At 40.4% G+C, this 22,523-nt stretch overlaps 1 protein-coding gene across 9 annotated transcripts in view; it reads right to left on the reverse strand.

The window, feature by feature from the left end:
- Positions 1-22,523, reverse strand: part of LOC125460896 (voltage-dependent calcium channel subunit alpha-2/delta-4-like) — a 403,518-nt gene that overhangs the window by 187,875 nt on the left and 193,120 nt on the right. For all 9 annotated transcript variants that reach the window (XM_059652381.1, XM_059652382.1, XM_059652384.1 and 6 more), the window contains one exon: positions 10,816-10,896. In XM_059652381.1, coding sequence (XP_059508364.1) covers positions 10,816-10,896 — 81 coding nt within the window. The remainder of the gene's footprint in view (positions 1-10,815; positions 10,897-22,523) is intronic.

The raw sequence follows: 22,523 nt of genomic DNA on the forward strand, positions 1-22,523 counted from the left end.
ATCAAATCAGGTAGATTTGCAAGAAACTTCTTAATGTATATCGTGGTGCATAATGTGTAGCCTATTACCACAGTGAGTAAGGAATTCTGCTGATAGAATTATATGAGGAAAGGTAAGAGGAGGCTCAACGGTACATTAGTGGCACCATAGACTGATTAAGCGAGATGACCTGTTTCTGTACTGTATTTTCAATGTGACTCTGTGCAACTGAGACTAAACTTGAAAAGTACTTTACTATTAAAACACCTTGGGACATCATGCGATCATAAAAGGCAGAATATAAATATCAGCACTTTTTGTTTAATTTCTTAATGTAATTGGCACTTAAATGCAGATTTTTGTGTCAGGACTTATGTAAGCCAGACATCTATAACTTATATTGCATGTCATATCTCTACTTCTATAAAATGTAACAAAGGCTAGAAGTCTGATGGAAATAGGTGAAAGTTTCACTTAAAAATTAATAGATGAGTGGGTCAACCTGCGTTCTATTTCTTTATGCACAGGTTCTCTGGTTACAGGTAGCAGGAAATGAGGGGCACAGAACAAATTACTCAATGTCTTGTAATCAGTGCCTTATTAGCTCATTTGCATAGACCACTAGTATGTGGGTTTGAATAACACCAACAGCATCCATTCATTCTCCATTCTGACTGAAGTAAAACCAAGGCCAGACTCCAAGTCATAAGAGTCACGGTACTGTGCTTGTTTGCAAATAATTATGGAAGGTGTTCCTTCAGACAGAGGATTCAAGAAGAATCCTTTCAGAACAGTCATTGTGAACTTGAAACATTGGCAATGTTTCTCTCTCCACATATTCTACCAACCTACTGAATTTTCCAAGAACTTTCTGGTTTTATTTCAAATCTCCAGCATTTGCGGTATTTTATTTTCCTTCTCCTTTTATTTGTAGTAAGGACTGTCAATTTGTTAGATGCCTTTTGAATCATTTCAATGACTTTCTAAAATTATCTCCACCAACTTTGTTCTGATGATGGTATTACTCCTTAATTGTCCATTTTAAATTTCAAATGGGGCTTTATAAATGGAGGCATAACATACGAAAGCTGGCAAGTTATGATGATCCTTTGTAAAACCCAGGTCTCACCTCAGCAGGATATTGTGTTCAATTTTGGGCACCACACTTTAAAAGGATTTGAACACATTGGAAAGGGTATAGAAGAGATTCATGAGAATAATTCTAGGGATGAGAAAATTCAGTTAGATGCATTGATGTTTGGAGAAGCAAAGAGAAGATTAAGAAGAGATTTGATAGGTTTTCAACATCATGAAGGATCTGGACAGAATAGGTGAAAGGAAATTGTTCATTTTGGCAGAATGATTGAGAACCAGAAGGTACTGATTTGAGGCAATTATCAAGAGAAGTAATGGTGCTGTGATGAATTTTTTTTTACACAACTTGTGGTTAGGATCTGAAGTGCTCTGCTTGACATTGTGCTGGAGGAAGATTAAAATGAGGGTTTTTTTAAAGAAAATTACATAATTATCTGAAGCAATAACATTTACAGTGTTTCAGAGAAAAGGAAGGAGAGTGGCACTAAAAGTCAGTATGGACATTTGGCTGAATGGCCTCCTTTTTTATGTTGTAACTATTCAATGATTGTATGAATTACATATAACATTATCCTTATATCACATGAATGCTTCTTGGACATTTAAAATCTGCACTTGTAATTACACATAATTACAATGGATGTGCAAAAAGGGAACATTTTCATTTTGCCTGTCTGGACCCCACTTCTAGAAGTTTGGGTGTAAAGTGTTACTGATTGAAAATCCACTGAACTATGTAATGACGAAGAAGTCTTATCCTACATAAACATGACCACAGAGGGCTGTTTTCCGCAAATGTCTTTTTAAAAGACATTTTTAATGCCTTCTGGTAAATATATTAAACCCTTGTGGATTGATTGAATCTTAACTGTTTTCTAAGCAGTCTTACCATAAGTATCTTGCTGTGTTTTCCTTTTTCCATGTAATTATCCTACTTGAAAATAAATAGGCTCGCTGATTTTAGTCCAAATGCAACGTTTCAGATAGTGTGGCCTTTTCACTGTATCCACGCCTCTTAACACTCTAAAAATCTTTCTAAATGTTCTTTTCTTTTGCTGAAATATGTACAACTCTGAGATCACTCCTTTTAAGTTGGAATCCTACATTTCAGAAAGCTAGAGGCCTGTGTACCAGTCGCATTGATGTTGCTTTTCTCACATGTTGAATTTCATCTTGTGACTGACATAAAAGAGAGGGCATTGAAGTCCTAAGGTCAGATTTTCTGGTGCTAGGGTGTAAATTTAAAAGTCGGACCTTTGATGTAGTGCTCTCTTCTTTTAGTTCTCAAAACCACACTTCAGGGAGACTAAAAATACAAGACCGGTGAGAATCCTTGAATGGTTTGATGAATGATCCAAAAAGAAAGCTTCCGATTCTTGGAACACCGGAGCTGGTTCTAAGATACAAGGCACCAATTCTAAAGGAATCTAATCATTGACATGGTCCTAAAGAGCAGTTTCACTAGTGTGGTTGGGAAGGATTTAAACTATGAGGGATGGATGCCCTCTTTGCCACTTAAAAGTTGAAAAGAGGGATAAGGTGCATAAGGTCAAAGTGTTACAAAATACTAGAGAAGGGAGAGTTCTATCTAAGACAGCAGACTAAGAAAGACCCCGAGGAATATAGAGAGTAGTTATGGTTGGTGAGCACAAATAGCCTTGTGGGAATATGATGTTGTTGGCAACAATAACAATATGGCTTAAAATGGGAAGGGCTGGATGCCTGTTCTTCAAGATTACAAAGTGTTCAGGAAAGAATAGGAAGGAGAAAAGGGATCATGGGAACTGCAGATGCTGGAGATTCCAAGATAATAAAATGTGAGGCTGGATGAACACAGCAGGCCAAGCAGCATCTCAGGAGCACAAAAGCTGACGTTTCGGGCCTAGACCCTTCATCAGAGAGGGGGATGGGGGGAGGCAACTGGAATAAATAGGGAGAGAGGGGGAGGCGGACCGAAGATGGAGAGTAAAGAAGATAGGTGGAGAGAGTGTAGGTGGGGAGGTAGGGAGGGGATAGGTCAGTCCAGGGAAGACGGACAGGTCAAGGAGGTGGGATGAGGTTAGTAGGTAGCGGGGGGTGCGGCTTGGGGTGGGAGGAAGGGATGGGTGAGAGGAAGAACCGGTTAGGGAGGCAGAGACAGGTTGGACTGGTTTTGGGATGCAGTGGGTGGGGGGGAAGAGCTGGGCTGGTTGTGTGGTGCAGTGGGGGGAGGGGACGAACTGGGCTGGTTGAGGGATGCAGTGGGGGAAGGGGAGATTTTGAAACTGGTGAAGTCCACATTGATACCATATGGCTGCAGGGTTCCCAGGCGGAATATGAGTTGCTGTTCCTGCAACCTTCGGGAGCTTTTGTGCTCCTGAGATGCTGCTTGGCCTGCTGTGTTCATCCAGCCTCACATTTTATTATCTAAGGAGAAAAGGGAGGTGGAATACCAGTACTTTACATAAAATAAGAGCTCATGATGTTGTGATAATAATTTAGGATGGATAGAGAATTAGTTACAAATAAAATCAGACAGTAGGGATAAAACTGTTCATTTTTGAATTGACAGGCTGTTACTAATGGACTACCACAGGGATCAATGCAAGACCTCATCTATTTACAATATTTGGTTGCTGTAAAGAAATGGCTGCAGAACAAACTGATGAATGTAGGAGAAAATATAAAAGCTTATTTTTAAAATAAATGTTACTGTATCAGGAATAATGGGTGCTGTCTTACATTTTTAGTACAGCCAAGTTAAGGGACAACTCACAAGCATATAAAGGCCCCCCGGTGCAACTTTTCTTTTCTTCTTTATTTCCCGAAATGTTCAATTAAAATTTAAACACAGTACAATTGCATATGAAATTTTAATGAATTTCAAGAGTCAAATCTCAGCCTAGAAATTGGATAATCTCAGACTAGTTTGCCTAATGAGACCAGTGGCAGGACCACAGTGAATTGGTCCCCCAACCCTTTTTGGTATTGGTAAACATGGGTGCCAATTCCTATTCAGAGATGATTTGATAGCATGTTCCCGGGGAGGTGAGTTAGATGTGTAGGAGAAGGGACAGTCAGGAGGGAAGGTGCATGAATGGTGACTGGTGTTAATATTGAGTTGGCTGCACATTAAGCAAATTAAACATTGTCTAAACTTATGATTTTGATGCCAATATCAAGTGATCCTTTCAATAGCCGTTGGTTAGGCTACATGCAAATCAGGTAATCCTGGATGTCGCGGAAGTCAACCAAACTAATTTTCTGTTTACTCCTTAAAACTGTTGTTCAGTAAAGGCGCATGATGACTATTTTGAAAAATTGTTAAGGTTTCCTCTGTAACACTGGAACCAGTTTGGTGACAAATGTGTTTCTTCTGCAACTCAAGTATGGGAGATTGGCTGCCTCGTTGCACCCGTTTTCTGCCCAGAAACTGGATACAAGATGGTCCAATTTCTCTCCTGTTTGATCAAAAGTAAATGCAAGCAAAGATCTGTAGCTTGGGATACGGATGGGGTTGTTGAGTTGCTTGCCGAGCTGGCTTGTTTTTGTTCAGACATTTCATTACCATGGGAGGTGACATCATCAGGGGAGCCTCAAATGAAATTTCATTGTAGCCCTCACTGATGATGTCACCCATAATGGTGAGGAAACATCTGAACAAAAACAAGCCAGCTCGGCGAGCAACTCAACAACCTCATAAATGCAGGTAAATGTGCTAACGAATGTCATGAAATTGACAACTTAGTAAAATTTGAATCTTTACTGAAGATTTATTTAAAAAATCATAACTAGCCTAAGTACCATCTTCTCTCTCCACCATATTTAATAATAATAATAATTAAGAGCAGCACTAAAATGCTTTTACCTTTCCATGCTGTACTCACCTGGAAGGAATTTATGGCAATAAAGATTTGCTATTGGGTGATTCACAAAGTCAAGGAATCATAAAAGCAGAACTTATCAGGGAGCAAGCAGGTCATAAGTGTTGAAACAGAAGTGGGCATAATGTTCATGCTAACCCAGTACTGTCTTTCTGCATCCATCAGGCATTAGGCAATCAAGTAACAGTCAGCTAGGAGAAATTCTCCCATCAGAAAAACTAACAGTGGTTTTAGCGATGGGGATGGACTCATATGTGGAAGCAATTGCCAGTTAGACATTTAAACAAACAGCGGCAGTTTTATTTTACTTGAGACAGTTGCTAGAGGAGAAGGTAGAAGTCACTGTAAAGGAAGGCAGTAAAGGACAGCTGTAGGCATCAGACCGATAGTGATCCTGTTATTCCATTGTGCTTAATTCACTGTGTATTAATTCATTGGAGGCCTTGAAGAACAGAACTTTATACATTGAAAGGACAGCACAATGGTTTAATGATGAATTCCTGGATACCATCTTCCAGGCTGTCAGTAAATGATACAAGACTCTCTTCTTCCTACAGGCTGCAAGTGGGTACTTGCACATTGACAAATAAAGTCTGGTTGATATAGTTGTGGTTTGAATATTATAAGATTTTCAAGCCTTTATTTATTCGCTGGATGTGGCATTCCTTAAAAGGGTGGTGGTTGGCTGCTGTCTTCCTAAATCACCACAATCCATGTGTTGTGTGTTTCACTGCTGTGAGTGAATTCCAGGGTTTTGGCTCAGTAACAGTGAAAGAACAACAATACAGTTCCAAGTCAAGATGGTGTGTGGTGTGGAGATCAACTTGAAGAATCTGGTATTCTCATGTACCTGCTTATCTTTCTAGGTGAGACAGACTTTGATTTTGGAAGTGGCCTCGGTGAGTTGCTGATGTTCATCTTGCAGTTATTAGACTCTGCAGTCAGTCTAATGGTGGAGAGCATTGGCGACAGGAGATGGGTGCCAATCAAGTGGGCTGTTATATTCTGGAAGGTGTAAAGCTTCTTGTGTATTATTGGGGCTCCACACATTGAGGCAAGTGGAGGGAATTTCATTACAATCCTGGCTTGTGCTTTATGGACAGGCTTTGAACAGTCAGGAGATACATTACTCACCTCAGAACTACCAGCCTGATTTTGTTTCCACTAAATTTATAGAGCTGGTCCAGCTCAGTTTTATGGTGGCATTCCACCATACTTGATGGTGACCCAAGCAGTAGGAACTTTTCTCTCCTGAAATAACATTGCAGATGGGGTTTATTCCTTACAGACTTGTTGCCTTGTGTGGCTCTGATGATATGTAATTTGAAGGTAATTGGAGCACTGCCTGTATACTCTTCTTCCCGAATAATCTCTTCTTCTTCGACACATATGTCCATGTTCCACATGTTGGCCTTGTGGTGCCTTTATTTAAAAAGTACAATATCTCATTGTGACCATGAGACAATAAGATAAAGCCATTTAGTCATTTAATGACGTCAGGGCTGATAGACTAATCCTCAACATCACTTTACTACCCTTCCCCATAACCTTGATTCTCTAACTGATTAAAAATCTATTTCAGCCTTGACGACACTTAATGACACATCCTCTAAAAGAATAGTAAAGAATAGAACAGATTAACTGTCCAGTGAGGGGAAATATTCCTCATATTTGTTTTAAATGTGCAACTCCTTATTCTGAGATTATGTCCTCTGGTTCTAGACTTTCCCACAAATAAAACAACCTTTCCACATCTACCTTCTCAAGTCCCTAAGAATCTTTTTTGTTTCAATAAGGTCATCTCTCATTCTTCTGAACTCCAATGAGTACAGGCGCAATGAACTCAACCCATCCTCATTAAATAGTCCCTTCATAATTAGGATCAACCAATAGAACATTCTGTGGACCGTCAACAATGCCAATATCTCTTTCCACAGACAAGGGGTCTGAAACTGTTTGCAGTATTCCAGTAGTGGTCTGACTAATGTCTTGCATTGTTTTATACTTCATTCCATTTGAAATTAAGCTGACAGTCCATTTGCCTTCCCAATTATTTGCTGGACTTGGATGCTAGCTTTTTTTGTGGCTTATAAAAATGGACCCTAAATATCTCTGTGTTGCAAGTTTCTATAGTCTTTCCTCATTTAAAAAAAAATTCAGCTCATCTATTCTCCTACAAAAGTGCATAACCTCACATTTTCCCACATTATAGTCCATCTGCAACGCTCTTGTCTACTCACTTAACCTGTATCATCCTCACTACTTAGCTTGCCACTTACTGTTGGTTTGTATGCAAATGTCATGATTGATGATGGAAGCTAATGACCTCTGTCATTAAATATATTGTAAACAATTGTTGTCTCATCACTGATCCCTGTGGCACTCCACTAGTTACAGGTTGCAATCCTGTAAATGACATCTTTATCTCAACTCTCTGTCTTCTATTAGTTGGCCTTTAGCTTTGCCTCAAAATATGGATGAATTCTCTTAATCTTCTGTTCATGCATATAACTTTAATAAAAGGGAAGCAGAGAAACAAAAAGTGGATTGAAATGTAACGTCTTTCCAGCAGAGGCTGAGGAGAAGGCTGCTAATTTTGCCTCCCAAGTTAAACCACACACTCCTCTATTCAAAGACAGGGAGATGTTGAATTAGGAAAACTTGCATGTATAAATCAACAAGAACTTTAATGACCTAAAATTGTCCCAGAGGTACACTTAACATGCAGCAGTGAAAAAATATTTTCACATAAAAAAAAGAGAATTTGTTGGCATCACATGTGTGGAAATTTTTGCTTGAACCCCTCCCCCCATGCCTTCCAACCTCCCCCACTTCCCTTCCTAGAGTACACATCTTGGTGCTTTGTGTCTTGTGCACCCCACTTTGGCCATTGGAAGCAGATTGTAGCAACTAAGAGAGTAGCTGCAGTTTTATAATTCTTGCATTAATACAGGCAATGCACTGGCATAACTCTTTACTGCACATGGAGATGCTGACTTATTCATTCAGGTGATAATTATAGGCATAGTCATGACTAGGCAATGTAGGCTGATGGCTAATGTGGTATAATGGGTAATGGATTGAGGAATTGTCTATTTTGAAGTGGGAAAGAAGGTATTCAGGCAATGGTGTCAAGGATAAACAGATGGAGAAGACTAATATGCTCTCTAATGCCTCCTGCAACAGTAAAGTAAAACACCTCTGGGTACATATCATCTCTGTAGAACCAAACTACCCACATTGCTGTAATACCCCTTTGAAGAGTTATTCCAAGATTCAAAAGCCCTAATCCTTGGTGAGAAAAAAAAGTGGCACCACACAGTAGTCAATCACTATTGGCATCCCTGACACTCAGGGAATGCCTAAGCACCAGTTGAAGCAGAAGCATTAGAACATAGATGGATTCATGATAACAACAGTATTTTGCTACCTGCCCTTCAGCATTTTCAGGTAGGATTTTTGTTTCTTCCTACATTTCATTCTTGGATCCATGCAATAAAATTCACTGACCACTCCCATTATCCCTTAAAATTACAGAATATGGGTCCCCTTGTAATAAGCAAATTACTCCCTACCGAGTAATGACTAAATGAACTATACCGTCTAGGCCAATTCAAGAGCATGTGCATACTGGATTTCTTCTTCTGTTTTGTGATGTTACTGTTTCTTTTGTTCTATTGTCATGTGTTAATTCTGTTCTTCCTGTCTGAGTCTGTAGAATTTATTCTTACCTTTGCATTGTTAATTCACAGTTTCCAGTTTCAGCACTCCAGCTGACATACGTATTCTTTTGCTCATTTTGCTCAGAATTAAACAGGCTTTGTTAATGTTATTCTGAGACACTGTAGGCATTACTAAATATTGTTATTGTCATTTATTACTTTCTTATATTTAGCTTGACCATTATCTCATTTCATGTCAGATGAGATGTCAGCAGTGGTCGTGTTGTCTCTTTTATTCTTAATTCTTCACTTCCCAGTTTTAAAATGCAATAGGAGAAAATTTTTAAAAATGGGTACAGGATACCAACAAGTGATAATGGGAACTGCAGATGCTGGAGAATCCAAGATAACAAAGTGTGGAGCTGGATGAACACATCAGGCCAAGCAGCATCTCAGGAGCACAAAAGCTGACGTTTCGGGCCTAGACCCTTCATCAGAGAAGGGGATGGGGTGAGGGTTCTGGAATAAATAGGGAGGGGGGGAGGCGGACCGAAGATGGAGAGAAAAGAAGATAGGTGGAGAGGAGAGTATAGGTGGGGAGGTAGGGAGGGGATAGGTCAGTCCAGGGAAGACGGACAGGTCAAGGAGGCGGGATGAGGTTGGTAGGTAGTAATGGAGGTGCGGCTTGGGGTGGGAGGAAGGGATGGGTGAGAGGAAGAACAGGTTAGGGAGGCAGAGACAGGCTGGGCTGGTTTTGGGATGCAGTGGGGGGAGGGGACGAACTGGGCTGGTTGTGGGATGCGGTGGGGTAAGGGGAGGTTTTGAACCTGGTGAAGTCCACATTGATACCATTGGGCTGCAGGGTTCCCAGGCAGAATATGAGTTGCTGTTCTTGCAACCTTCGGGTGGCTTCATTGTGGCACTGCAGGAGGCCCATGATGGACTTGTCATCTGAAGAATGGGAGGGGGAGTGGAAATGGTTTGCGACTGGAAGGTGCAGTTGTTTAATGCGAACCGAGTGGAGGTGTTCTGCAAAGCGGTCCCCAAGCCTCTGCTTGGTTTCCCCAATGTAGAGGAAGCCACACCGGGTACAATGGATACAGTATATCACACTGGCAGATGTGCAGGTGAACCTCTGCTTAATATGGAAAGTCATCTTGGGGCCTGGGATGGGGGTGAGGGAGGAGAAGAGGGTCTCTCTGATGAAGGGTCTAGGCCCGAAACATCAGCTTTTGTGCTCCTGAGATGCTGCTTGGCCTGCTGTGTTCATCCAGCTCTACACTTTGTTATACAGGATACCAACAAGCGTTTTTTTTCTTTTTCAAAAGACTGGCTGGTGCTTTGTTTTGGCACTGTGACTGATGGTGAACAGCCGGGCTCAGATTAGGATTAGCCAATTGAGAAGCTCTAGGTTTTAGATCTAGAATACAGTTCAATACCAGATCACACAAGGTTTCTTGTGGTTAACTTTTCAACTTTTCAACTCAGCAATTATTACTAATCTAGACAAATCAATAGGCTTACCCTTAAAATCTACAGTTAACACACACAACTGTTTTGTTCATTATTTTCAGAATTTCATATTTCTCCAATCAGCCCGGGGCAAATCACATAAGTTGGTGGAAATGACTAGGAGGAAGGCATAGGAGAGTTGTCAGGGGTAGGTTCTTTACATAGAGAGTGGTGGGCGTGTGGAACGCTCTGCCAGGAGGGGTAGCAAAGTCAGATACTTCAGAGACTTTTAAGCAACTCTTAGATAGGCACATGGAGGATAGTAAAATGCAGAGTATGTAGGTAATATGATCTTAGTAGGAATATAGGTTGGCACAACATCGTCGGCCTGTACCGTGCTGTATTGCTCTATGTTCTATGTTGAGAAAATACTTCTGCAAGTGACACAATGTATAGAGAAAACCAACTTGACCTGGTGTTCTGTTAGAGCAAAGTATACAGTATTATTGATTCACTCCTAACAATTTGTGAAATTTAGATGTAAGAGTTTGAAACAATTTAATGAGAATCTGTTTTTAACATTATTATGTGAATTATGATAATTTCTCTTGAGCATACAAATGACAAGCTACATTAAATGAATTTTGGTAAATGTAATTATTCTGAATAAAAATCTCATAACGAGAAGTTATTGACAACAGAAGTGAGAATATTTGCTATCATAAAGTCAAATTTAATTATAGTTTAAATCAAAGATTTCCTACCTGCTGCAATGGCCATCCTTTTGCTCACAGTAACACTTACTACCGTACTTGCTGTTACCATTTTACTTCTGTTCTTCTTTCCTGAAACGAGTAACCAAAACATGACCATTAAATGGTACATCAAATTTCTTAAACATGCAGCAAAGAAACAGATCAATTAGGCCAACCAGTCTATTCTGTTTTTTATACAAGACTCCTCCTATTCCAATAATCTCTTCCCAACTTTTCAGCATGTCTTTCTGTTCCCTTTTCTCTCATGTACATGTCTGTCTCTTGTATATTTCATTCTGAAAGTAGGTAAACTACTTGTCTCAAGCTCTTCTTGTGGAACATAGAACATAGAATACAGCGCAGAACAGGCCATTTGGCCCTCGATGTTGCGCCGACCTGTGAACTAATCTAAGCCCTCCCCCTACACTATCACATCATTATCCATATGCTTATCCAAGGACTGTTTAAATGCGCCTAATGTGGCTGAGTTAACTACATTGGCAGGCAGGGCATTCCACGCCCTTACCACTCTCTGAGTAAAGAACCTGCCTCTGACATCTCTCTTAAATCTATCACCCCTCAATCTGTAGCTATGACCCCTTGTACAAACTGAAGTCATCATTCTCGGAAAAAGACTCTCATTGACCACCCTATCTAATCCTCTGATCATCTTGTACGTCTCTATTAAATCCCCTCTTAGCCTCCTTCTCTCTAATGAGATCAGACCCAAGTCCCTCAGCCTTTCTTCATACGGCCTGTGCTCCAGACCAGGCAACATCCTGGTAAATCTCCTCTGTACCTTTTCCAATGCTTCCACATCCTTCCTGTAATGGAGCGACCAGAACTGCACGCAATATTCCAAATGAGGCCGCACTAGCATTTTGTACAGTTGCAGCATGACATCACGGCTCTGGAACTCAATCCCTCTACCAATAAAACCTAACACACTGTAAGCCTTCTTAACAGCACTATCAACCTGTTGGCAACTTTCAGGGATCTATGTACATGGACACCAAGATCCCTCTGCACATCCACACTACCAAGAATCTTTCCATTGACCTTGCCTTCCTATTATTCTTCCCAAAGTGAATCACCTCACGTTTATCCGCACTGAACTCCATTTGCCACCTTTCAGCCCAATTCTGCAGTTTATCCAAGTCTCCCTGCAACCTGCAACATTCTTCCACACTGTCCTCCACTCCACCGACTTGTGTCATCTGCAAACTTACTAACCCATCCACCTTTGCCTGCATCCAAGTCATTTATAAAAATGATAAACAGCAGTGGTCCAAAAACAGATCCTTGAGGCACACCACTAGTAACCGGACTCCAGGCTGAATATTTTCCATCAACCACCACTGGTTGCCTTCTTACAGAACAAATTTCACATTTTAATCATTCCGAGTAACTTATTACTTCACTGGATTTATTAGAAACTATCTTGAACTTCTAGTAAGTGACATCATCTGAGAACACAGCACTAGCTTTTATGTGTATATTGACATCAGCAACAACTTTATATTCTGTATAAGCACTAACACTCTTGGGTCTACAATACTGCTAAATTATCAGTCTATTTATCCAACATCGTAATGTATGAGCAGAAGTGTCCTCCAAATGCATATTAGCAAGACAGGGGCTATTGGTTTTGGTTCCCACTCCAAACTATTCCCTCGTTAATACTTCTAGTTAATGACCAAATAACAGTCAGAGACTTAACCAATCAATGCCACATTTGGCCCTAAGGTGATCTAACCTCCAATTTACACCATTGCTAAAACTACTTCCTTTCACCACCATAACATTCCACTACTTTGTGTCTGCCTTAGCATATTGACTACTATTTGCGCTGGCCTCCCACATTTTATCTCCCATAAACTTGAGATCATTCAAAATTCTACTGCGCACATCCTTTCATGCAACAGGTCTTGTTCACCTGATACATCTGTGCTTCTGATTTACATTTTGCTGTGATTTACATTTTGGTGGATCTTATTGGCTATGAGATCCTTGATTGGTTTGTTAACCTGGGCCAATCAGGGAGCCCTGGCTGACAGATATAAGCAAGGGATTCAAGATCTCCTCATTTCAGTAACTGACTCTGAGCTGGTTGACCACAGTCAATGTATTGTGCAAATGCAAATAAAGGGTGATTTGGTGAGGGGATACCAGCCTCTGAACAGTTATTTGTGGCAAGATTGAGATGACTGGCAAAGGCAAGTGATTTTTGGGTTAGCCCTGAATGAGATGCTGGGAGACCATTTGGTAGGTGGGCTTAATGATGTAACCACGCAAAACAGCCTACTAGCTAACACCCACATGGATTTCAAACAGGTACTACAATTTGCTCTGTCATTGGAAAATGTGGTAAGTGGAGCATGGGAGCTACAGGGCATCGCAATGGAAGTGAACACCCTTAGCTGTCTGATTGAGCTCAGGGAACACCATGTGAGAATAGGCAATCGTAGAGCCTCATGCTGGGCATATCCTGAGCAGAGGGACCCAAGTCCAGCCCACAGAAGAACCCCACAACAAAGCTGAGCCTCGGTCAAGTGGTTAAAATGTTCTTCAGGATCTTGGTCAGCAAGTCACTGTAGTTGCTGCTGGCACGTGGACTTGAGACAGCAAAAGGGTCCCACAAGGCCTGATTTAAGTAAGAAAACTCATAGGCTGGTATCTGGGAGACTGCACATCCTGGAAAGTCCACCTACATGTGGTTTGGAAAAATTAAATTGCTTGGCAACATCTAAGTCAAAACCAATTCAAATTAATGTCTTATTAAATGGTCACCAAGTTCTCATGGATGCTGATACAGGTGGGTCTGTACTTGTGGCCACAGAACCTGTTTTTTCACAACTTGAGCTCTGTTCTCCAGCTGTTAAGTCTGTGCAAGACCTCGGCCAGGCTGAGAACATACACTGGGAAACAGTTACAAAATAAGGGTGTAACTTTGGTTCTGGTCTCCTATGAGGAACAGCTGGTGATAATCGGGGAAACAGAAGAGTCATCACAACCAGAACTGAAATCTTTCTGGACCCGGTGAGACCAGATCACTGCAGAGGATAGCATATTACAACTGGGAGCAAGAGTAATGTCTTGAATAAAGGTCGCTGCCAGATAATGCCAGAACTCCATCAGTGTCATCCAGGGGATTCCAAAATGAAAATCTTGACAAGAAGTTACATCTGGTTAGCAAGGTTGGATGGTGACATAGCTACAATGGTGGGGGAGTGCCCAGAGTGCCAACAAGATAAAAAAATGCTGCCAGTAAAGCCCCAACATTCGTGGGAATGGCCAGGTAGACCCTGGACTTGGTTGCATGTCCACTATGCCAGTCTTTTCATGGGCTCAATGTTCCTGATCATTGTGGATGTGCATACAGTTCATTTGGCAAATTTAGGGATGATGATTGAAAAGCTGCCAACATCAATGCCATTCAGACTCCCGGAAGTATTGGTCATGGACAATGGGATGTCATTTACCAGCAGGGAATTTGAGTATTTCCTAAAATCCAATGGCATTTGGCATGATCAAACAGGTCCACTCCACCCATCATCCAACGCTCTAACAGAAAGAGTGGTCTAAATGTTGAAGACAGGCTTAAAAAAAAACAGCCTACAGCTCCACTTGATACCAAACTGTCCCGGTTCCTGTTTGATTATAAGACTACCCCTCATGCCACTACAGGGATAGCTCCAGCAGAGTGGCTGGTGAGAAGACTCCACACCGGGTTAAATCTGACATTCCTGGACCCGGGGTTGGGGGTGGGGAGGGGAACGGTGACAAGAATGCCAATGCCGGCCATATGGTTCCTCTAAGCAAGACAGGCAATTTTTCTCAGGAGACGAAGTTTGGTGCTGGAACAATGGAAATGGCCCTGTATGGGTATGAGGCGAGGTCAACACGAGGTCAGGTCCTGTGATTTACAGAGTTCAGATAGATGTGGCAGTCCTGGACATACATATTCACATGAAAATGCTACCTTGCAAACAGGGCAGGAGCAAATCTTACTTGGCTCCTCAGAACAGCTAGAAGGCTTGTCAGAAACCATGGGTTCTTCCCCTCTGTCTAGTGTCAAGGAAACCTCAGAGTCTGAGATGCACGCAGCCTCAATATTGTTAGTGCTGGAAGAAGAGGAGAAAATGGAGGAAACTCATCTGAGACAATCCAGGCACAAGAGATGGACTACAGTCGAATACATGCTGCCCATAGTGGAGGAACTTGACCTGGGGCGAAATCGTTACGGCAAACTTATCTGGGAAAGACCAGGCCTACATTCATGGGCTTCGGAGGTGGTGTGGTAGGGGTGGTGATGCGGTGTGGATTTAGTTATTAGAAGGAGGTGGATATTATTGACTATGAGATCTTTGATTTGGGTTGCTAACCTGGCCCAATAGGGGTGCCCTGGCTGACAGATATAAATAGGGGATTTAGAATTTCCTCACTTCAGTGACTGACTCCAAACTGGCTGGCCAGCCTATTAATCAAATGCAAATAAAGGGTGACTTAGTGATGGACTACCATTCTCTATGCAGTTATTCCACATTTAGTTCCCAGTTAAGCAAAAACTGAATTTAAAAATTCAAATGCTCGTTTTTAAATCTCTTCATGACATTGCACTCCCTATCTCTGAAAATTCCTCCAGTCCCATAACCTCCAAGATATGGGTGCTCATCTAATTCTAGAATCTTGAACTCCCTGATTTTCATTGGTCCACTCTTGGATGCTGCTCTTCCAGTTGTCTAAGCTCTTGAAACTCTTTTTTACACTTTTCCACCTTGCGATCTTTTTCTTCCCCTTCCTTAAAATCTTCGCTTTTCTTTCAATAGCGCAGATCTTCCAACTCCAGATAGTCAGAGACCAGATGCACCTTCAAATGTGCAAAGGGGATCCTTGGCTGTCTCAACACAAGGATGGGCTCTATGGGAATTGACTGGGAAGTCTGAACCTCTGTTGGGCAATTTGCTGCTCTGAAAATGTGGTTGACTTAGACTTAGATGGCCACTAGGGCCAATACCCCACGTGGCTCAGTGTTATAAACTGTTTCAAAATTTTACAGTGAAGTTACTTTGGCTGTTTTATTACATTAAAGATGCTACATAAATATAAGTTGTTGCAGCTCTAGATTCACCTATAAGCAGAAACATGCTTTCCACATCTATTTTGTTCAATCCAGTCATCATTTTAAAAACCCGATAAACTGACTCCTAAATCTTCACTTCCCGAAACAAATAATTCCCAATTTATAGAGTTCCTGAGAGTTATAATCTCAGTTCTGGCGCTTATCTTGTAAATCAACTTTGTATTGCTCCAGTGCTTCAAAATTCTTTCTTTGATTTGAAGGCCAGAACTGTTCACAGTAATCTGAGACAGAAAGTCATTCATGCACCATTGTTTCTAGCAGTGGTTGTGTAGATTGTGTTGATTTTCCTTGAGGGCAGACAGAGCTGCTGGCCATTACATGGGCTACCCGCATGACTTTGGCAAAGGTATCAAAGTAGGAACCAGCACAGAGGTGGAAGCCAGTGCCACTGTCTATCACTGGGAAGTTGCTGAGGTCTGCATAAGCAAACTGTACCCCCTCTAAGATTGGCCTGACTCGGATGTTTTACAAGTTTATTATAATTTTACTACATTTTAATCATACACCGCTTAAAATAAATTCTAATTCTTTGTTCATATTTTTAATTGCCTTACTGATCTGTAATTCTGGTTTTAATAATTTATTTACCTTGATATTCCTTGATATGTCTGTTGTTCTATCAATGTTCATTTACCACTTAATTTTCTAAATAGCTTGCTTTCTAATGTGTGCTGCATTCTCCTTAACACCAGCTTTACTAGTTTGGTCATATCTGCAATTTCTTTCTTTATCAAATTACTTGTTCTCACGTCAAAATGGAAAATGTGGAATGTCCAGTTTCTACCTTGTCCAAGCTGAGAAACAACCTTTTAACCCTAGTCTCTGTTTTTTTAAAATTCAATAGTCTTTTGATTCATATGTTGTAAGCTTTGTTAAGGCCTACTACTTGATTAAGAGTTTTTTTGAAAACCCAATAAATAACTACAACATTACATTGTGTCAGTCAGACTTGAACAGTACTTTATTTCCGAAGATTCACATTTACAAAGTTCTGGTACAGGTCCAAGTCCAGAACTTGAGCATAGAATGATTTTCCCAACAATGTATGAAAACCAATAGCGAGTGCTAGCTTCCAGGCTGGAAATGGTTTTTAGATAAGATCTTAAATTAAGACCTCGTCTGTCTTCCCAGATGGGCCTAAAGATTCCGTGACATTATTTAAAGAAAATCAGGGGAGGTAATCCTGGTGACCTTGCTATTAGTTATTCCTCAATTAACGTCATAATGTTGGATTTGTTTGTCATTGTCACAGTGACAATGTGGGATCTTACTGTGCACAATTTATCCATTTATCCAGTTACAAGACCTCAAAGGTATGTTACTGTCAAGTGCTCTGGGATATCTGTGGTCATGTGTGGTCATATAAATGCCATTTATATAAAGTTGCCTTTTCTACCGTCTATTTCTTGGATTGAACTTTTGGTGATTTGCCCTCATGTCTCCCTCGGTGTGTTAGTATCAAATTTTGTTGAATAACACTCCTGTGAAATACTTCGGAATGTTTTAGTAAAATAGGCCATACTTGCTGACAGCAAGAGGCATGTGCTTTAGAAGTGATATTTCTTTAGTTACAAATAAATACACATACCAATTAATCATACTGTTTTAATGAACTGGTGCGTTATAGTAACTATATATTATAATAGTCAAAGAAAAACTGTTAAATGTTAAACTGTTAAACAACTTTTCTTCTAGTTTTCCACAGCTTTAAGATGACAGAACAAAGCTTTTAAAAAGACATAAGCGGCAAATGTTTTACATAGAAGGTAGTTCATGTATGGCATGACCTTCCTCAGGAAATGGTGGATGTGGGCACAATTACAATGTTTAAAAGAAATTTGGATATATACATGAATAGGAAAGGTGGGGAGAGATATAGGCCAGGAGCAGGCAGGTAGGACTAGTTTAGTTTGGGATTATGTTTGGCATTGACTAGTTGGACCGAAGCATCCGTTTCCTTGCTCTGTGACTCTGACTATAAATCTAAACACTTTAATATTATGTGCACACATGCAGTAGATTTCAGAAATCAGTTTTATAATAACGGCATGATGCAAATTAAAATGCTTATGTTGTTGTGGTCATTGCCATCTCCTCCATAGTATTTATGGGTGCATTCCATCCACACCTGGGATCTGATCCTTTATAAGTTTTACTAGTTTGTCAAATCCAACAATATGAATACTCTTTTTAAGATCATCATCTAATATAGTATCTGTTTCATTAATAAAACTGAGGTGAAGCAGTTATTCAACATGACTGTCACCTCTATTTACTTATCTGTGACTTTTAACTTGCTCCTTCTTCAATGGTCCTATCTTTGCTTTAATATTTTGTTTATTATTTCTGTGTCTACAGGCATTCATTTTCAAAATATTTCTTATTATTACAGTGACAAGGAATGTGCTGATAATCAAGATTCACCAGGTTACACCATTAGTATATATTGATTCAAACTGAAATGCCAATTGATCCTCTTTTCTACTATTACCAGTGTGAAAGAGACTCTCACCTTTAATGATCTCTAAATAATTAATTTATTATAACACCAGTTGTTTTCTTAGAGCAAGTGGCAAATACTGGTTAACATACATATTTTAATCCAGAATTAGAACAATACCACCTAAACTTCCAACACAGACACACACATACACAAAAATTCAGAGACAACGATTTTCTTGGAAAAGGTCAAAAGAGAAAACACCACGTTAGAAACTAAAGACAGAACTTGATTTTTTTTATGGTCCTCCAGGTTTCCTGTCGACAAAATTAAGTTGCAGGCAGCCTTAAACTAATAGGAAATCTTCAGATTGAAACTAAACTGGATCCAAGTCTTTGGAAAGTGACCACTGGTCAACTTTTCAAGGCTTATACTGATATTTGGAAACTTTATCAGGCTCCCAAAACTTCTATGGAAAGAGAGGAGGAGGCATTTGCAGATCATGGGGTTTCTTCTTTACACTACTTCAGTCTGTAAAACAGAAAACTAAGTCCAGAATCATTAACATTGAGGACCCAATAGTTTTTCCAAAGCCAAGTCTTCCAGCAATTAAGGACAATAAGGACCTATTTCTCCAAAGTCACTGACTTTCTGTAAACAGCAGATAAACCATAGGTAATGAGCTGCCGCCTTGAACTTCTGTAGTCCCACAGCACCGTTATGAAAGGAGTTGCAGAATGTAGATCCAAAGAACTGTGATATTGTTCCAAGTCAAGATGGAGCATTGTTTGGGGGGCGGGGGCAACATGCAGATCATGGGGTTGTCATTTGTGGGCTGCCTCTTTCCTTCTAGGTAGTAGAGTCTGTGGATTTGGACAGTGCTGTTCAGGAAGAGTTGGTGCGGTTCGTTTTGTAGATGTTATACAATGCTGTCACTATACATCTCTGTGGAAGGAGTGAATGTTGAAGACGTTAGTTGGGAGTGCCAAATCAAGCAGCTGCTTTGTCCTAGATAGTGCTGAGTTTTTTCAGCATTGTTAGAACTGAACTAGGTAACGGGGGAATTTTTTATCACATAATTGACAAGTGTTTTGTAGATAGTTACAAGGCTTTGCGGAGTCAAGAGGCAAGTTATTTGCAGCAGAATTCCTCATTCTGGCCTACTCTTGCTGCCACAGTATTTACATGGCTCATCCAGTTTAGTTTCAGATCATTAGTACTCCCCAGGATGTTGCTATGTTCTTTTATACATAGCCATATAATTAACATGTTTACTTTTATTTTTGAAATGGTCCAGATACCAACTCCAGATGGAGGTGGGCAATACAATGAAAAGGATAGAGACAGGCAGAATGAGGATGGAAGCATGTTTAATAGATCTGGCTATTAGCACTGAAGATAAAATTAGAACAGGGATAATAGGTCAATGAATTGCACAATGTCCAAGAGACTGTTAAGTGGAGTTTCAGATATATTGGAAAGTATCATTATGTGGTGAACTGACCAAAGCAGAGTTCTTGAAATTACACAAGATGATAAATTCTGAGGAAGAGGATGAAAATAAAGATTCATGTGAAGAAGATATACTGGCCTCAAGGAGATTTAGTCTTGTGATGAACGTATTACTGTTGCCGTTTTTCTAAATATGCAGTTTGAGATTGTGCTTGAAGTTTGATAGTATGAGGATCAGTTAAAAGATTATTTTAATTCACTAAGCAATGAGGATCAGTGCAAGTTAATCAGTATAAAAATACTTACACATTGAATCACTAAAGGGAGTTGTAATTTTTATGTAAATAGTTAGGGTGGGACACTTTTAACCAGGCTTTCTATGAAAAAGGCACAAATGGAAATTTATATGAAATGTAGTAAAATAACTTTTTTGAAAGCCAGTCAGTCAATCCGCAGTTCCCCTAGTCACACATTACTGTATTCACCTAACAAAAACTTATGTTTTTATCATTGTTAGAAAATAGCAATGGCATAAGGTAATAATAATCAGGGAGAAAGAAGCATGTTGCTTTAAGGTCACAATTTAGACAATTTAACTACTTAAACGTTTGAAACTCCTACTAAAACTGCAGACATCATTGATGAAGTGCGAAAGTCGCCAAAGTCCTAGTGGACCAGTGGGTTACTCTCTCATTAGAGACAGACTGACGGGTAGTGGTTTAACCTGAGGGTCACTATACCAGGCGAGTGGTGAGGCTGAAAAGGAGAGTCCCATGAACTGTATTGAAAACTAATAGAAGAGGCTACAGAAAGTTGTGACAATTGTGCAAAATTATCAGAAGACACCGCCAAGTCCAATTACAAACCTTACCTTGACAAATGACATTAATAAGATAGATCTATAGATCTAAAGCTGTTGGACAAAGAGAGAAATACATTTATCTTATATTTTTAGATCTGGCAATTAGGTCTAGCCTACCTAAAAACAAATTAGTAACAAATCATGAAGAAAAACTGAATGGAAATGGGTTTCTGGCATGAGACAAAACTTGCCAATGCCATTACAGGCAAGGTTCAACAGCCTGCATCCAGCTCTGTTGGCAGTAGTGGAGCAATACTAAAACCTGGCAGGTGGATAACATTTAAGAAAATGCAGATAACAGTTTGGTTAGCACGTATAAGACTTATCATTACTTGTGATGTGTTGCAGATATCTACTGACTTTTTCTAATACTTTATTTTGATCTTAAATGGATTTCAATAGGATGTATGGTTTTGGATATATTTGATTTTGATTAAAGGGATTCCACTACAATATGACGTACTGATTTAGTGTATGACAGCCTGTTATTTTAAATGGCCTCACTTGTGAAGGTTTAAAATGGTAAAGCAGCTTTATGTGTCTGGGAAGAAATCTTTTCAAATGAAGTTCCACAGACATTTCTTTGTTCTGTGAAGTATCACTAGATTGGAACCTCCTGAGTTTCAGGAGCACATGCCCCTAAGTTACATGTATATTCAGGGTATGCCTGTGTTGCTTGCTGTGGCTTTGCCTCGTTGTTCTTCTCACCGTTCTTCTCTGAATTCTCACTGAAGAATGTGGCGGCACAGTGGCTCAGTGGTTAGTACTGCTGCCTCACAGCACCAGGGATCCGGGTTCAATTCCAGCCTCAGGCAACTGTCTGTTTGGAGTTTGCACATTCTCCCAGGGTCTGCGTGGGTTTCCTCCGGGTGCTCTGGTTTCTTCTCAAGACCAAAGATGTGTAGGTTAGGCGGATTGGCTGTGCTAAGTTGCCCATAGTGTTCAGGGATGTGTGGGTTATAGGGGCATGGATTTGGGCAGGATGCTCTGCGGGTCAGTGCGGACTTGTTGGGCCAAGGGGGCCTGTTTCCACACTGTAGGGATTCTATGAATTTCTGTTCTTACACTTCTCCCATTCTTTATGTCAAGTTGTGGATAATGCACAAAATCATGATGCTGGAGACCCTCACTGGCAAATAGTGAGAAGCACTGTCTTGGCAATTAAATCTCATTCAGAGCAGAACTGTGAGGGTGGAATTTATAACAGAATGCATCATCTGTCTTCCTCCCAACTAAAAAGTCCATGAGAGCAGAGCAATCAGAATCCCAGTTCCCTGCTGTAGTAACATGCAGGGGGGCATCCTTAATTAGATCAGAGTGGGATTAGCTTGCAGCTCTGTGGTCACAGCAGTGTTAAAATCAAATAGTGGCCACTTCTGGGATTATAGTTTCTATATAAGATGAAGAAGTGATGGTTTCAAGATTTTAGATAAGTCGGGGATTTTATATGGGCATGCCTAGCAGTCACCAGTGAGGTTAGGGAGGGAAGTATGGGTCAGGTTTTAGAGGGGTTGGAATAAAGAGACACAGCACGATTCTTGGGACTGAGACAGAATGCTCTCAATAAGGAGGCAGACCACCTCCCCATTTCTGCCCATCAGCAGCATGCACAATGAAAGCTGTTGGTTTTCCCACCTGGCCACCGGGCGGTAAAGGCAGAACGAAACTGTTATACTCCTTAGTGTCCAGGGTTAGATAGGTTGTGGGTGCACGACATACCTTCCGTATTTTAGGAGACAAGTCTGGGGTAGGCAGAAAGGCAGTGGGCAGAATACCTGCTTTATTTTGTGAACATTTCCAGTTTCAACTATACTGGTGGG

Source organism: Stegostoma tigrinum, chromosome 18, assembly GCF_030684315.1.
Source record: "Stegostoma tigrinum isolate sSteTig4 chromosome 18, sSteTig4.hap1, whole genome shotgun sequence".
In the NCBI taxonomy this organism is placed as follows: Eukaryota; Metazoa; Chordata; class Chondrichthyes; order Orectolobiformes; family Stegostomatidae; genus Stegostoma; species Stegostoma tigrinum.